Here is a 17,368-nt window from a genome sequence, read left to right as displayed (position 1 = left end):
TGCCAACTGCTCATTTTTCATATACTTTTATGTATATATATATATATATATATATATATATATTTATTAAGATAACATAATAACTATTGTAACACTTAAAAAGAGGTAAGGAAAAGATTTTAAGTATGCAAAAAGTAAACAGCATATCAAATAGAAATATATGATTTAACAATACACACACACATATACATAAATTTTTTTTTTATTTACCTTTTGCTGGGATAAGTACGGTTGGGGGTGAGGGCTTCTTAACTTCCTCTGGAACTTAAAAAGAACAAAACATGTTTAGCATTATAGTCTTCCTTCACTTGACAAGTAAAATTTCTACTAATTATGTATGTATTTTCTATTCAAGCTAGCTATATGTATATATGTATGTATGTATGTGTATGGGTATATATATCAGGATCACATTATCATTTATTAGGGCTTTGTTAGACTTCTATAATAAACAAGAACTATCTCACATTTTAGAAGAGTTAGAGATTCAATGAAATGTGTCTCTAGTGAAAAGCCTGAATAAACTCAAATTTAAAATAAAAAAGCACAACATTAGTTATAAGAAGTTAATTACTAAAAAAAATCCAAATTCCAAAAATGGCAGTATAATCAGTTCAAAATTATTCAGAAATTTGCTGCATTTTGTGCATTTTCATGCTATTTAATCATCTTCCCTCCAAACTGTACAGAATTTTATAAAAGACCACTGCATCAAGAGAAAAGTCTGAGTGAATTTCCCTTTGAAAACCAATTTAGTGAGAATTCAATGTGAAAGATTTGGTATTACCTCATATTGTTTTTCTTCATATTTTACTAGAGTTATGTCCTGACCTGTAGTTTCAGCACTTAGTTCATTTTGCCTCAAGCAATCCTTTTACTCTTCCCTAATTGAAGTTCAATGAACTCTTCCCACTTCCAAACCTTCTTTTACTTCTTGGAGGATCTACTCCACCTCCACTCTACTTATCTCCAAGACAATCTTGCCCTGCCTTAAACAGCCTGAAAAAAACCAAGGCTATTCTCTCCTCTCTCCCATTCTGTATCTAGAAATCCCTACCTATAAGCGTGTCTAGAGCTCTCCCATTCTTAAAGAATCTTTACTTGGCCCTATTTTTACAATTTGTTGTTCTATATTTCTTCTTTTTTCTTCTAATCTCTCTCTCTCTCTCTCTCTCTCTCTCTCTCTCTCTCTCTCTCTCTCTCTCTCTCTCTCTCTCCCCCTTGCAAGGCAAAGGTGTTAAGTGACTTGCCTAAGGCCACACATCTAGGTTAAGTATTAAATGTCTGAAGCCTCATTTGAACTCAGGTCCTTTTGACTCCAGGGTCAGTGCCTTAACCACTGCGCCACCTAGCGGCCTCTCTTCCAAACTCTTAAAAAAGTTTTCGGCAGTATTGCCCCCACTATCTCCTCTCATTCATTTCATAATCCTTTATAATCTTGTTTCAAATTTCTTTACTCAACCAAAATATCTCTCTCCAAATTTAAAAATGAGCCCCAAATTCTAGGGCCTTTTCCCAGGTCTCATTCTTCTAGACAACTTTGTAACATTTAATACTATTGATTGCTTCCTTTTTGATATTTCTCCTTTTGAGCTTATTTTACACCACTTCCTCTTGGTTATCTTCCTACTTATCTTGCTGGTCCTTCTCAGATCCCATTACTGCATCAACATCCATGTCCTATCCATGTGATCATCCTGTAATCATTTCTGTTTTAATGTTCTTGTCTGGGATTTGCCTTCTTTTTCCTCTATATCCATTGATTATTTCATTAGTTCCCATTGGTTATCTCCATGCAGATTATTCCCAAATCTTTATACTGAACCTTTCTATTTCTCATGAGTTCTAGTTCTGAAATTATCAATTGCCATTTTATCATCTCCCACCGGATGTCCAATAGATACCTCAAACTCAATATGCCCCAAATGCAATTCATTATCTTTTAAAGTTCTGAATTAGCACTGCTTTTCCCTTTAAGATCAACAAGCTATGTGTGCTTTAGATTGCCTCTGGATACCTTTAACAGATGTTAGTTATAGATAGAGTGAAGAAAAGAATCAGAGTAAAGAATGGATATGGAAAATAAAGAAAATCCGAAGGAAGAGAACTGGAAGAAGAAATGAAACAAGAGGTAGAAGGCAGATAAGAGGAGGAAAATCACTATTAACATAGCATAAACAGTGATAATTCCCAACCCATAATTACCTTGGATGTTCTTCCCTCATGATGCATTTTAGACTTTAAATGTACAAAACAAAACAATTCATAAAAATTGAATGTTGGATTATCAATATACCTTTAGGTGGTGCTGGTACCTCTTCCTTAGGCTTTGGAACAACTCTTTTGGCATCTTTTTTCACAGCCTTTTTGGTCACTAGAAAAATAACAAGTCAGTATATTATTTATCAAAAGTATGCTCTTGGGATATTGGTATATGATAAATATTACCAGTGACTTGTACATAGTAGGTGCAGAATAAATGTGTCACGTCAAATACATGGCCACTAGGATGCAAGATTTCTGTATTCTGACAATTCTCATTGAATTCTCATAGGCTCAAGAGCAAAAAGGGGATTTAGAGATGATCTGGCAGAACCCTCCAACTTTACGAGTGAAAAATTGAGACTCAGACAGATGAAGTAATTTGCCTAAAGTAACACTGCCAGAAGGTAGCACAGTTAGGCTCTCAACTCAAATATTTTGATTCCAAATCCAGTGTTCTTTCTGCTAGTCCATCCTATGGCATATTTTTTTGGGTCAAGTGTACTTTATGATATTTAACTTTTTAGCTGATTAAAATGGATAAATTAACATCAATAATTTGCCTTTTCAATTGAGAATTAAGTAAGAAAAATCTTAATTGATCCAGGAATTCCCACCTCTGGTCTTATACCTAAATACATGTGTGTGTTTTATTTTTATATATATATCTATACACATACATACATACATATATATGTATATGTGTGTTTTTAAATGTTCATACATACTTACATTTAGATGTAACATTTAATACTATTGTATTGCCTCAAACCAATCCTTTTACTCTTCCCTAGTTGACTTGTATGTAATATGTGTGTATATATATATGTGTGTGTGTGTGTGTGTGTGTGTGTGTGTGTGTGTGTGTGTGTGTAAGAAACAGATAGTAAGAAAGCATTATTTATATATATATACATATATATATATATATAATATGTATGTAATGTGTACACATTGTGTGTGTAGACATTACATACATATATATTGTATACATCTAAGGCATCTAGGTGCCACAGTATATAGTAGTATATAGTATATAGGATCCAAAGTCAGGAAGATTTTCTTTCTGAGTTCAAATCTGACCTTAGACGTTTATTAACTGTGTGGCTCTGGGCTAGTCATTAACTCTGTTTTTCCCACATCTATAAAATGAACTAGAGAAGCAAATTCTTTCTTTCTTTCTTTCTTTCTTTCTTTCTTTCTTTCTTTCTTTCTTTCTTTCTTTCTTTCTTTCTTTCTTTCTTTCTTTCTTTCTTTCTTTCTTCCTTCCTTCCTTCCTTCCTTCCTTCCTTCCTTCCTTCCTTTCTTTCTTTCTTTCTTTTTGCCAAGAAAATCCCAAAAGTGGACATGAAGAATCAGATACTACTGAAAAAATGAGCATGTTTGCATCACTGTGTGTATATTTTTGTGTGTTTATATACATATGCATATATAATATATATATATATATATATATATATATATATATATATATATATACATATGTGCATACGTATATGTAAGTGTGTTTTGCATGGCCATTAAAGTTGGTTACCTTGAGTTTCTTTGAGGATTTTGATTAAAATTTAATTTCCAGATTAATTAGTTTGAAAGTAGCATCAGATATAATTGCTACACATGAACCAAGACACCTGGGAGTATATTGCTAGGTTTTCCAGTTTCCAGACTACTCTCAAAATCCATTGTAAGCATATATTTATCAGGATCTTTTTAAGGAGATTACAGGGGGTAGAAGGGAATGGGGAACCTTGGTTCTTTAAATGCTTTCCTGACTCCTCTTCTAGAGAGGAAGAATTTATGTGACTGGGTCTAGTTTATGTTTCTTATAAAGATGTTGTATCCTGCTGAAACTCTTACATTTCATTCCTGAGAAATATATTTCATTTTGGAAAGGCATATGAACTATTTGACAAATAGAGCAGAAAAATTACTGGACAAAATAGCATCTTACTGTTCAATTATGTTTTGTGACTTCTAGGTTAAAAAGTTGTAATACCTTCAACGCGTTTTCCTGGTGGTTTCTTTTCTTCTGGTGATGGTACAGAAACAAGAAGAGGAAGAGCCATAACTGGAGGAATTTCTAAAGAAAATACAAGCCATTCTCAATAAAATTATTTCAGTTTCCTAACTCATTTTTGCCCCTTAGAATCTCTAGCTTCTTTCAAGGTCTAAGTAGGCTAAATATAAATATGATGGTGAACAAATCATCTTACCTTCTGGTGGGACTGCTCTGATAGGCATAGTTGGAATGGGAACTCTAGAGTCAGGTATATCTGAGAAAGTAAATTGTAAAGCATTATAAAACAGATATTGCAATGATAAAATTAAGATTTATCTGATCATCAGCGGTTTTCAAAAACTATGTCCTAAAATGAATTGGAGAAAGAAATAGCAAATCATTCCAGTATCTTTTCCAAGAAAACCCTAAATGGGGTCACAAAGAGTCAGACACTATTGAAAAATGAACGTGTATACATCAGTGTGTGTGTGTGTGTGTGTGTGTGTGTGTGTGTGTGTGCTTTTGTGTAGATATACAAATGTGTATATATGTGTATGTATATGGAAGTATGTCTTGCATTTTAAGATGTGACTACTCTCTGCAAACACATGCTACATTTTATTTCCTGCTAAAATACTAATCTGTATTATTATGAAATATAGAATCTAGGATAATCTTAGATATCATGCTGTACTTTGATTTTCAAACTCACAATAATTTATATGTTTATATTTTTATAATATGAAAATTCTCAGAAACATTATAAAATGTATTTTTGCAACACTTCAGAAATTGAGATTTAAAAATATTTAGACAGAGTTAGGTTTACATGAATTTTTAAAAAGTATATAACATTCAAGCTTTGACAGTTTTTTTTAACTTACCAGGTGGCTTTAATTCCAGTTTAATTTCTACAAGAGAGATACAGAATACATTTAGAATTGTGATTCTACAGGAAATGATGTTGTTTTAAATGCTACAATTTGGATTAGCTGTTGAGACTTATTTCCTAACCTTTGGTTGTTAAGTAAAGCTCTGCTGTGCTTCTAGCTTCACCCCTTGGCTCCAGGCGAGCAATTACTGAATAGACACCTGAGGAAAAGAATTATCTTGTTATGTGTTTTCTGCTATTGTGATAATTTGCAATCCTTATTTACACTGGAAATTATGAAATCACCTTCATCATCCGGAGTGACATTGTGGATGGTCATATAATGGCAACGGCCATCGTTCCTAAAGTTGTATTTCTGACTTTCGATCAGTTCTGTGGGCCCTTTGTACCAGGTAACAATGGCATCATCGAAGGACACTTCACATTCAAAGGTTGCAGATTGATGTTCACTGACCACAATATTCTGTATGCGTCTTGTGAACTGAATGGGCTCAGCTGTTTTAAAAAACCAAGATTAATCACAATTACATTCTGTTGAACCTTTCCCCCACTATAGAAAATGGATACATTTTCCCATTATTTTAATGAGATTATTGAAAACAAAAAATAAAAGTACAAAACACCCTCTCTCATCCACTTTCCCAATTTCATGTGACAAAAATAGGATCATTTCTACAGTACTGATGTTAGAAAGCATTAAGAAATCATAGTAGGTCTTAGGACAAGATGAAGGTAACAAGATAGAGATTTCTGGTACTTGAAGGATCTGAGAAGTCCTAAAGATATATGAAAACATAGACCTCATGAAAGAAGAATATGCAGAAATTATATAATCTGAATTATGTTTTCATTTGCATATTTGAAGATTTTTCATTTTTCTCCATTTAGGTCTCAGAAGTTGTCCTAAAATGAATTTTTGTAGATTGCACAACATTCCCTTTCAGACCATTTAAATGATTATGCAGAGACCAGATGACTTTCACTTTGTATTCATTTCAAGTCTTGAAAATTTCAGCATATAGTTTCCTGGATGTGAGATCTTACCAGGGAAGAAACTTGACTGTTACATATGACAAGGCCATTTCTTAGGACTATAAGCTTGAAAAGGCTGTTCTTATCAGTATTGTATATAACAGCTTAAGCTTAAACATACAAGGTAGCAAGTCTTCATTAACTGGTAAATGTTCTGGTTGGCTTTTTTGGTGACATATTATTGAATGTGAGATGGTACAGTGAATAGAACACTGGACCTGGAGTCAGAAAGACCTGAGTTCAAATGTGATTCATAATACCTAGCTGTGTGACCCTGGACAAGTCACTTAACCCTGGTTTCTTCATGTGTAAAATGAGCTGGAGAGGGAAATGACAAACCACTATCTTTGCCAAGAAAAAAAAAAAGCCTAAAACAGGATCATAAGAGTGATATTCAATGGAACAACAACAATTTCAAGTATAGATGGTGAATAGTAAAGGGCCTAAAATAAAAACTTGAAATCTAAATTTCTCACATATTTTGAATTTCTATTAAAAAAGGAATTACTTAATAAAGTTGAAATACTTGTCCAAATGAGTAATCATGTAGCTCTGATTTAGGGAGATGAAAAAAGGAGAGGGAAGAGGAAAAGAAATAAGTATCTATATAGTGCCTTTTCAATTATTGTACTAAATACTTTATTGTTAAAATAATAATGGCTAACATTCATATAGCTGTCATTATGTGCCAGGCACTAAGTTCTTTGTAATTATTATTTCATTTGATCTTCACAATAACCCAAGGAAGGAGGTTTTACTATTATCCTCATTTTACATGACTTTACATTTTACATGACTTGACCATGCTCAAACAGCTATTAAGTCACTGAGGCCAGATTTTGAAGTTAGGTCTTCCTTCCAGGCCCAGCCCTCTATTCACTATACCATTTTGTTGCAAATATGGTAGCACTTTTGGTAGTATTTATATAGTAAATTTAATATTTATATATTTTTGAATTACAGTAATTTATATAGGAAATGGATATAACCCAATAGAAGTATTTCTTGAAAAAATTAATGCATTTCAGATATCCTTAAATAGGACAAATGCCAAAAAAAGTCACTAACAAAAATACTGAAAAACATCTACTTCAAAAAATTTTTAAATGAGACTATAGAACTTAAATGAAATAATATTTTTTTAAACTTATTGCTCATTTTAAAATAATTCCTTTGCCATATATATGTAATACTTCACCTTTTCATATTTGTTATTAGTTTTTCTATAAAAATGTCTTGTATGTCTAAACCTGCTCCTAGGAGACTATAGATAGTCAACTTTCTTCAAGTTAATGAAATCCTGAATTCCTGACTGGAACCCCTTTAGATTTCTACTATCAGTTCATATATGGCTCAGAAACCTGTAGTCAAGTGGTTCTTATTTTTTTTTCAAATGAGGCAATGAGGTTAAGTGACTTGCCCAGTCACACAGCTACTAAGTATCAAGTGCCTAAGTCTAAATTTGAACTCAGGGCTTCCTGACTTCAGGACCAGTGCTCTATCCATTCTGCTACCTACCCTCCCCAAAAATCTTTATAGCTTGCTATCTAACCAACATTTATTTTTAAAAAATGAAGGAAGAATTTTGAATTCAAAGAACTTGTGATATTATTTAATTTAATCTACTGCAGAATACAGAGATCCCATTTAATCATCACACAAAGCTGGTTATTCAAGTTTGATTTAACTATATCCATTGAGAAGGAGCTCACCTTTAAATGAGATAATATTTATAAGGCATTTTGAAAACAGTTAAGTTCTCTATCATTGTTAGGTAAAATTCACAAAATAATCCTTTCCATTTTGGGTCAGTGTTAGAAAAATCAAGGTAAATTGAACTGAAATCTGCCTCATTAAAAAAAAAAAACCTTGAAAAACAGGCAGAAGAAAAAATGATCCAATTTTATATATTGATTGGTTTAGGTAATTACTGAAGATCCTTCCAAAGTTCAAATTCTCAAATTCTGTGAATTCCAAAATATCAGGGCCATACTGGAACTGCAAGTTGATTTATTATAATTTCATCATGAGAATTTATACCTTGTAAATTTTGTAAATTAGGGTTTGATTAATGTTTTGTTACTTGTTTAGACAAGAAAACAATGGATGAAAGAATCATGCAGATTAAACTGAAAAGGATGTCATGAATTTTTTCTTCTATAGAGCAAGTTGTTAAACATTTATAAGCATACCCCTAATTTTATTCTTTGTTGAATTAGCCATATGAAATTTAAGAAAATGTGTCAAGCTCTGGAAAGGCAATTACCTGTGGAAATTCATATCTTTATATAATTAAAAATTAACTTTCCCAATTTTCTAATCTTGACCACTTCTTCATATATTGACCAATAGTTACATAATATTTCTTCAAAATAATAGTTTCTTGTACCAACCTTCAATTTTTAGCTCTGCAGATGTTTCAAGACCTTCATACTTGCAAGTGTATTGGCCTTGGTCTTCTGCTCTAACATCTGCAATAGAAAGTTTATGAACTTTGTGTTCCACTTCAGTTTTATATCTAGGTTGAGGTTTGAGAATCTTTCCATTTCTGAACCATTCAGATTTAACATTTGGCACAGAGAACTGGCAACTCATTGTGCAGGTCTGACCTTCTTTTACAGTAACATCTTGAAGATGCCTCTCCCAAGCAGGTTCTATGAGTAACATAAAAGAAGTTTTAATAGATATCATATCAATGTATTCAATGAAAAATTGATTTTGTATGTTTTTTTAAACACTGTATCTACTTACCAATAACAGTTAGTTTTGCACTAGCGATGTGTGGACCACAAACCAACCTATAATTGCCCTGATCTTTCAGTTGACAGTTTTTGACTCGAAGTATATGTCGATCACCATCAATGCTTATTTCATACTTCGGACTGGGGTCCAATTTTTCAGTGCCTTTGTACCAGGAGAGTTTGATCTCAGGGTAATTTATTTTAATATCAATTTCAAAGACAGCATCATTGTCTTTTATAACAGTCTGATTTTCAATATCCTTGATGAGTGTGACAGGCTGAGAACAAAAAAAGATTTAAATGGACTATTAATCTCATTTTAGAGTCCTCAGTATGCAACCCTATTTTGTAAGAAGTTATTTATTTATTTATTACCTCTGTCTGTGACAGCCTTTGCTGGATAAATGCTACTAATTCTTCAAATTCCTTTTCATCTTTTTCAGATTTCTCTACTTCTTCAATTTCCTAAAGAAACATCAAAGTATTTTACATGAAAGAAAACAATTTAATGCTGACTTTATTTTCTGCAGTTTCTAAACCTCATGCACTTTAGTAAGGCCCTGTGATTTTAATTACAATAATAATTGACATTCATACAATACTTTACATATATTATATCACTCCATCCTTCCCTAAACTCAGTGAGGTAAGTGCTACAGAGATATCACTTGCCTTACATTATTATAGTAGTGGAATGGGAGGGTGAGCCTGGAATTAAGAGGACCCAGTTCAAATCCAAACTCAAGACACTTAGTAGTTGTGTGACCCTGAGCAAGTCACTTAACCTGTATACCTTAGTTCATCATCTGTAAAAAGGGCTACAGAAAGAAATGGCAACTACTCCAGCATCTTTTGCCAAATGGGATCATGAATGGGAAGACACTGCCAAAAACGATTGAACTATATCCTCATTACTTAGCATAGTGCCTAGCACACACCATGCTTAATAAATAATTATTGATTGATATCAAGTGCAATTCTTTCATTTTACAGATGAAGGCACTAAGGTCTAATTAGATTAAATGATATAGAAAGCTTATACAGAGTGACCCAAAAGTCTTAGTGCAGTTTAAGCAGCAAAATAAGCTGCACATACCCTATATAACTAACTGGGGGGGGGGGAGACAATTCTAGAACTAATGCCCGCTATTGCCTAATACATTGCTTTTTTCCTTTGAACCAAATAGGATCATGAAGATTTTTGTCTCTCCTTGGAAACCTTAATACCTGCACATAAAAAGCACTTCAAAAATGCTTGTTGATGGATTCATAATAATAATAATAATATTAATAATAACAACTAGTATTCATAGAGCACTTTAGGTTTGGCAATGTGCTTTTCCTATGTCCACTCATTTGATTATATTAGGAACTGGAAAACTTGCTACTCAACTCATACCCTTTTCTAAAACCTGTTTAATAATTTGATTCTTCAAAAGATTTATGATCATAGGTTATGATATTTAAAAAGTTTGAGAGACATTATTTCTAGGTAATTAGTCACTTTAATAAGAAGAGGTCTGCGGCACTGTCAAATGCTAAAGACAATCACGGCAGTGGGGTTCATGGATTATAGGCTCTTAGAAGATGAGTGTTCCTAAGGGTGACAATTGACTCTAATTAGTAACAATTAATTAGAGAATGAATAATCCAATGAAGTTCTGGACCTTTCCCTTATGAACTCTGATTATATCATTTCCTTCTAAGTTACCCCCACCTGAGTGGAGCACAATGGCTTCCTCATCTGCTTAGGGTCTGAACAAGATAGTTAAGAAAGTCAATCCACCGTCATTATCAGCAATTCCTTTAAGAGTCTGAATTTTGTAATGAGAACTATAGAAATATCAGGATTATAGAGCTCGGAATCTTCCCAGATCATTGGTAATTAAAAATCATTTCTCTCACTGTGCAGATATGTCCCCGAAGAATGCAGATTGCAACTTCTTCCTTCCCATTGCCTATTATATACACCATCCCCTCTCCCCCAATCATAACCAGGCAAATTTCTGCTGAGCTCCTTCTCCAAGCTTAGCTAATCTGGTCCACTATTGTATTCAAACCTATACCAGCTTGCTGAATCCTACCAGATTTTGTGCTTTGCTAGCTTTTGAGAACCAAGGGACTTCTCTCTGTGCTGCAATAAGTCATCAAAGTAGTTTTTGGTAGTGATTCTGTTTAAACCCCACATTCTCTCTCTCTCTCTCCCCATATATATATATGTATGTATGTTTGCTATATGTGTATATATAATATACATATATATACACAAATATATGTAATGTGTATATATATATATATATAATTTTTATTAGGCTTTATCTATATGATTTTTTTCAACATAAGAGAACTTACCAATCTGTGTGTTTCTTCTTCTTGACTTTGCTTTAACAATTCAAAGGCTTGGAGTAGACCCCGGAAATCTGTAATTCCATACATACGGGCATATTTTTCATATTCTTTAGGATCAACATTTTTGAGAAGTTCCATGATATCAATAGTCTCTTCTTCCCCAGATCCTTTTGTTTGAATTGGAGTCCTAAATTATAAAAGGAAGTTGATATTAAAGGTAAAATATCTAGTATTCATTTGTTCACTCATCTTTTTCTTTAATGATTAATACAGTTTGTTGCTGGTCTGAGAAATGACCTATGAGAAATTAATCTATATTGACAATGTTATAGTTTGTTAGAGACTATCTCCATACCACATGAGCATTACAGTAGTACTTTAGGGAGGCAAATAAAGATGTATTGCTTTGAATAGTCTGCTACTGCTGCTTGTTATACTTTAAGACCTTAATCAATTTGATTCTAACGAACCATTATTTCCTCATAATTGCTATAGCTCCCATCAGCATTTTTGCTATGCTTCTACATGAATATAAATTCGTATTTATCTCTTACTGATTTAATGTATAAAGAAACATGTTAACTACTGTTTTGTTCTATCTCTCTTAAATCCTTTTGGGTAAGGGTCATAAATCTCTTTAATGACCATGTATGGAACAACCATTAACAATTTTTTTTTATCCTGAGAGTAAATATGCTCACACTTACCTTTTTAGCATTGCCCTAAGATCACCTTCAATTTTTTCTTGTTTCTTCCTTTCATCCACCTGTAGGTTAACATTACTTTCAATTTCACCATGTTTATTGAATGCCACACATCTATATAATCCTGAATCAGTTTTTGTAGTATCCCTAATTTCCAGTTTTGCTTCGTCGCCTTTCTGTTGAATAATGACACGGCCTCCTTGGTTCAACTGTCTCCATTTTCCCTTTGTCCATTTAACATTTGGGATTGGATCACCTCCAACTTTGGCAATGAATGTCGCAGTGGTTTCTGACAAACAAGAATAAAAATGGGTCCTTATTGAGTTTTCTGAAATCTACCTGTTAATCTTAAAATAAATCTATATGAAGTTTTTTTTTTCCATATAAGAACAAGCATGTGTGGATGCAAAGCTTGGATCCATGACTTACTTTCTATGACTCTGATGCTCTGTGGTTCTGAAACAAAGAAGAGTTTTCCATCTACTGCTGCTTTCTTAGCTGTTGGTATGGCAGCTGGTTTATCTGCAAAACAAATTTTAATGTTATAGTTTCCTCAGAGCAATTTTTTCCTCCTTATGAATAGACTCTAATATTAAGGTAAGTTTAAATAGCATATATATTTAAGATTTAGAAATACACATTGTTTCTCCATTTGTACACACATTTAAACACATATGTAAATGAAATGAATCATAGAGGATTTTATATTTAATTATATATTATATATTATAATTATATATATATATATATTTAATTTATATTTAGATAGGTTGGTAACAATTCCAAGGGATCACTTTATAAGTAAAGCCTTTCAATTACTATAGGCTTTGAATGTTTCTCTTTTTAATCATGTAATAATGGATAGATTATTGAACCTTGGAATCAGGAAGACTTGAGTTGTCAGTATCTCATCTCAGGCACTGACCATTTGTGTGACCCTAGGCAACTTCTCTCAATTTCCTCATTTCTAAAATGAAAAGTTTGGATTCCATGGCTTTTTAGGTTCTATCCAGTGTGTTTAAACTATGATTCTTCTTGATTGGTTTTGGGAAATTTTACTTTTGAATAAGTATTATTATACTTAGGCTTCAATTTTTTTTAGATATTTTGACAGTATTGAACCTAGTTTCTATTAACCATCTCCCAACTTGGGGCATTTTCACTGACTCTTTGCTGTGTATTCTCTGCCTCTTCATCTCTACCTCCTAGCTTCTCCAACTTCCTTCAAGTCCCTAGTTAAAATCCCATCTTTTACAAGAAAACTTTCCATTTAATATCAGTTCCTTCCTTATATTGACTATATCAATTTATATTGTATATAGATTATTTGTATGTAATTGTTTGCATATTGTCTCCCTCATTAGACTGAGCTTCTTAAAAGCAGAGAATATTTTTTTCTTTTTTGTATTTCCAGGGTTTAGCAAAGTACTTGTATATAGCAGGTTTATTTACTGACTCACTTAGCTCAAAGAAAAATGAGTTCTTGATACTTATGATCCTTACAAGGTATGTTAAAAATCTTGTTTAATTGATATTTAAGTTACCCTGGTGATACTAAACACTGAATAATAGATATTTACGTGATGGGAAAGTGATGTTTGGAGATTACTGTACCTTTAATGGTCACTTTTGATTTACAAGAGTCACTTCCAGCCACATTGGAAGCTTTGCATACATAATCTCCTGATTCCGTTTTGGTAACTTCCTTTAGTTCCAGAACAGCTGTCCCATTAGCAAAGCTGAAACTGCATTTGTCAGAAGGTTTTACTTCTCTACCTCCCTTCAGCCACTGAATCCTGATGGGCTCTGATCCTTGAACATGGCAGCTGAGTTGTAAAAATTCCCCTTCATTTACTGTCACTGGAGTAAGAGGCTGATCAAATACTGGTGGTTTTTTAGGCTCTGGAATTGCAAAGTATTTTAGTGAGGAAAAGAAAGAGGCAAGAGTGTTTCAAGTTTCAAGAAAGAAGAGTAGACAAATCTAATAGTATTGCCACTAAACACAGTTCCAGTTGGTTTAATTATCTAAAAAAGGGTAGCTTTCACTGTTCATTTTTGTTTAGAGGCAACACTTAAAGTTGATGATGTTTGAAGAACAGAAATGTAGTAACAGATGAAATTCAAATATTATTGTATACAAAAAGTTGACCAAGTACATGCACATTGACCAAGTATTGCAAATATTATACTATTCTTAATGCCTTCACAACATGTTATAAATAATATGAATTTTTGCTGAACTCTACATGCTGTTGAATCTACTAGTAATTCTTCTATAAACATTAAGAAGCAAAAATCCAAAATTCAAATAATTGAGGTTCTCAGATACATCCCTGTGCTTGAGTTCTTTCTCTTTTGTTAATTCTCATTTATTCAGTTATGGCCATTTTTGGAGTATTTAAGACAAATTAAACTTAGAATTTTAAGCTCAGTCTCCAAGAGAAACAATTCCATTGGTCTGGCATTTATATTATAAATATTATTATAATTCTTTTTAGGAGATGGAGATAAACTTCAAAGAAGCAGAAATATTAGCATATGGGTTTTCAGATTACTGAAATTTTGTTTTGTTTTTTGTTTTTATGATAGATGACTTCATGCAGTTCTATCACACTTAAAATCCAATTTTTGTGTGTCAGTGTAAATGTAAAGAAGAATTTCCTAATAAACTCCTAGTTTGGAGATATTAGCATAAATACATATTATTAATATGTGCAAACACCAGTAATATGATATGATATGATTCCCAGGAAGTTCATAGTAAAGGCCAGTACCATATTTGCATTACTTAGCATAATGATGCTCAAAAAATTAGCATGCAAAATAATATAACATCTATTCTTTCCTTTTAAAATGTTATTCTTCAACATCCAATAAATTTGCCTGAAGTAATAATAGGCAGTTGAACAATTTATAAAATTTACATAATGACAAAAATATATTCACTAGAAAAGTATGTGTTATTTGTGCATGCATTATTGTGACTTCAATCTGTAATGTAGCAAAAGTTATTTTGGGACATGAGCTATAATGGTTCAAACTTTGACCTGTTTTTATTGAATGATATATACTTTACAGGACAACATTAAGCTAATGGAAAGAGTGGGTATTTTAAAAACATTATAGGTAAACTCATAATAACCCTTTTAAAGAATACATAGCTTTTTTTTGCAAAACTTAAAGTCAGCAAAAGGCCTATTAATAGGCAATAAATGAGTGAATAAAATATGAGATAAGGTCTGAAGCAAACTGACCTTTGACAACAATTGAAGAAGTACACAGAGCAGATCCAGCGTCATTGGACACTTTGCAAGTATACAAACCAGCATCAGACATCCCAGCTTTCTTAATTTGTAGCAATAAGGTATTGTTCTTGAATGATATTTCACAATTAGCACTTGGATGGATCTCCATGTTATTTTTATACCAAGCTACAGTTATTGGTTGGGAACCAGCAACACGGCCCTCAAGTCTGAAGGAGTTTCCTTCTGTTTCTTCTACTGTTTCAGAGAGTTTTTTAGTGAAACTTGGTGGTGTTAGCCGTTCTGTAAGAAATTGCGCCACAAACAATAAGGGATGGGAAAGCAGATCTTTGATAAAAGACTCATCAATGTTACCAATGTCTCAGAAATCATCTCATTGCATCTGCTCCCTAAGCATAAACTAACTTCCCTTCAGAGCTCTAATATACTATTTTTGCAGTTGGAGCAGGTGGGGATAAAGGAGGAGGAAGGAATCTCTGGACATAGCTTTGGGGAGAAAGCTAGTCTAGGGCAAAATGATGGTCTATGATTGAAAGAAATGCTATTGCTAGGGCTGATTGGAAGGCAAAGAAAAACATTTGTAGAGAGGAAAATCAAGAGTGGGAGTATGGTAGTTTGGGATGGAAATACCCTCCTGTAGAAAGTTTCTATACCTCTTGTCTTTGGAGGAAATCAGGTTGGGTGACTTGCTCAGAGTCACAGAACTAGCAAGTATCTGAGACTGGAGTTGAACTCAGGTCCCTTTCGTATCAGGGTTGGTGCTCTATCTACTGCACTACCTAGTATTCTATCCCAAGTTTATATACTTCTGACAGGGGCCAAAGCATATTCCAGATCAAGGTAGGCAAGGCAAGGGAGAAAGTCTTCCAGGAAGAAAATGCAATTTAGCCTTCTTCTAGCCTTATCCTAGCCCATCCTTTATCCACCATGGGTTTATGTAAATTTGCATTTTGACTATGAGCTGCATAAAGCTATAATTTCAAGAAATAGAAATTTAATAAGAAAGGGAAAATGTTTTTAAAACAATTTTAATAAAATTTATAGACTACTATATGCAAAATTTTAGAAAAAATGGGGTAAAGAATATAGGATTGATTTTGCCAAATAGGCTTATTAAATAATTTAATATGGGTTTAAAATAGTTTAATGAAATTTTAAGCTTTAATAGTTTAAAACTATTTCTATTTAAACAATAAATAAACTACTATGCAAGAGATTTGGGGCATCCTAAATGGTTTCTTATATATTGTTTTAACCAATGCTTATCATTTTCCCCTCTATATCTTGTCCAGTTTGGAAGTATAGAGACCACTCTATACTTCTGTACTTTAATCTTGTCCATTTTTCCCAAGTTGGGCCACTTTGGCCATTGCTTAGACTCTGTGAGAAGGCTTTGCTCCCAGGGGTTCACTATCTTGGTTATGGATCTAGCTTAAGATGCTTTTTTGGTTTCAGCCCTATTGTAGATCAGAGCTTCCAAACTCAACCAATTCCATTCTAGCCAATGCTTATTCCTATTCAGTTTGCAGAGCTGATATCCTCGACTTCTTTGTCTGTGTCATAAATGACCCATCATTAGGATGAAATATAAAATGACTGTGCTGTGTCACCCAATCTGAGCCTGCTTTACCTTTAATGTTAAGTTGGGCTGTACATGAATCCTTTCCAACTTCATTCACAGCATAACAAGTATACTGTCCAGAGTCTCCTTTGTCAACTTTGACAATAGTCAAATGAGCAGTATTCTCCAGGTAACTAATTTGATAGTTTCCTCCACTCCGTATTTCCTTGTTATCTTTGGCCCAGGCAACTTTAATTGGTTGTGTTCCAGTAACATGGCATTCAAAGTCAGCACTTTCTCCCACAACAGCATCAATTGGGACAACTGGTATGTCAAAGAAAGGTGGATTCTTTCCTTCTGTAAATCAGATAATAAAAACATTCTCAGTCTTTATATTTACATAAAATATTGGTTTGTAAAAATATCTCCTTATTACCAAGGTGAGTGTGTGTGTGTGTGTGTGTGTGTGTGTGTGTCTGTATACGTATGTATTCATACATATATACAATCACGCATATCTTTTTTAAATTGTTTATTAAATAGGGAACATTTTTTTTTAAATTCA

General features: G+C 33.0%; 1 protein-coding gene across 1 annotated transcript in view; it reads right to left on the bottom strand.

Annotated features, from left to right (window-relative positions):
• Positions 1 to 17,368, bottom strand: part of TTN (titin) — a 408,614-nt gene that overhangs the window by 181,573 nt on the left and 209,673 nt on the right. The window contains exons 97-112 of the mRNA XM_074212758.1: positions 16,873 to 17,160; positions 15,234 to 15,524; positions 13,594 to 13,881; positions 12,409 to 12,501; positions 11,983 to 12,268; positions 11,279 to 11,462; positions 9,302 to 9,391; positions 8,937 to 9,204; positions 8,579 to 8,839; positions 5,439 to 5,648; positions 5,276 to 5,353; positions 5,146 to 5,172; positions 4,476 to 4,535; positions 4,259 to 4,342; positions 2,297 to 2,374; positions 211 to 264 (exon numbers count right to left, since the gene is read on the bottom strand). Of these exons, the coding sequence (XP_074068859.1) occupies positions 211 to 264; positions 2,297 to 2,374; positions 4,259 to 4,342; positions 4,476 to 4,535; positions 5,146 to 5,172; positions 5,276 to 5,353; positions 5,439 to 5,648; positions 8,579 to 8,839; positions 8,937 to 9,204; positions 9,302 to 9,391; positions 11,279 to 11,462; positions 11,983 to 12,268; positions 12,409 to 12,501; positions 13,594 to 13,881; positions 15,234 to 15,524; positions 16,873 to 17,160 (2,640 nt within the window). The remainder of the gene's footprint in view (positions 1 to 210; positions 265 to 2,296; positions 2,375 to 4,258; positions 4,343 to 4,475; positions 4,536 to 5,145; positions 5,173 to 5,275; positions 5,354 to 5,438; positions 5,649 to 8,578; positions 8,840 to 8,936; positions 9,205 to 9,301; positions 9,392 to 11,278; positions 11,463 to 11,982; positions 12,269 to 12,408; positions 12,502 to 13,593; positions 13,882 to 15,233; positions 15,525 to 16,872; positions 17,161 to 17,368) is intronic.

The sequence above is a fragment of the Macrotis lagotis genome, chromosome 1, assembly GCF_037893015.1.
Source record: "Macrotis lagotis isolate mMagLag1 chromosome 1, bilby.v1.9.chrom.fasta, whole genome shotgun sequence".
Lineage (NCBI taxonomy): Eukaryota > Metazoa > Chordata > Mammalia > Peramelemorphia > Peramelidae > Macrotis > Macrotis lagotis.
Note: the sequence above shows the minus strand (reverse complement) of the source record. Positions and strands in the feature narration are given on the sequence as shown.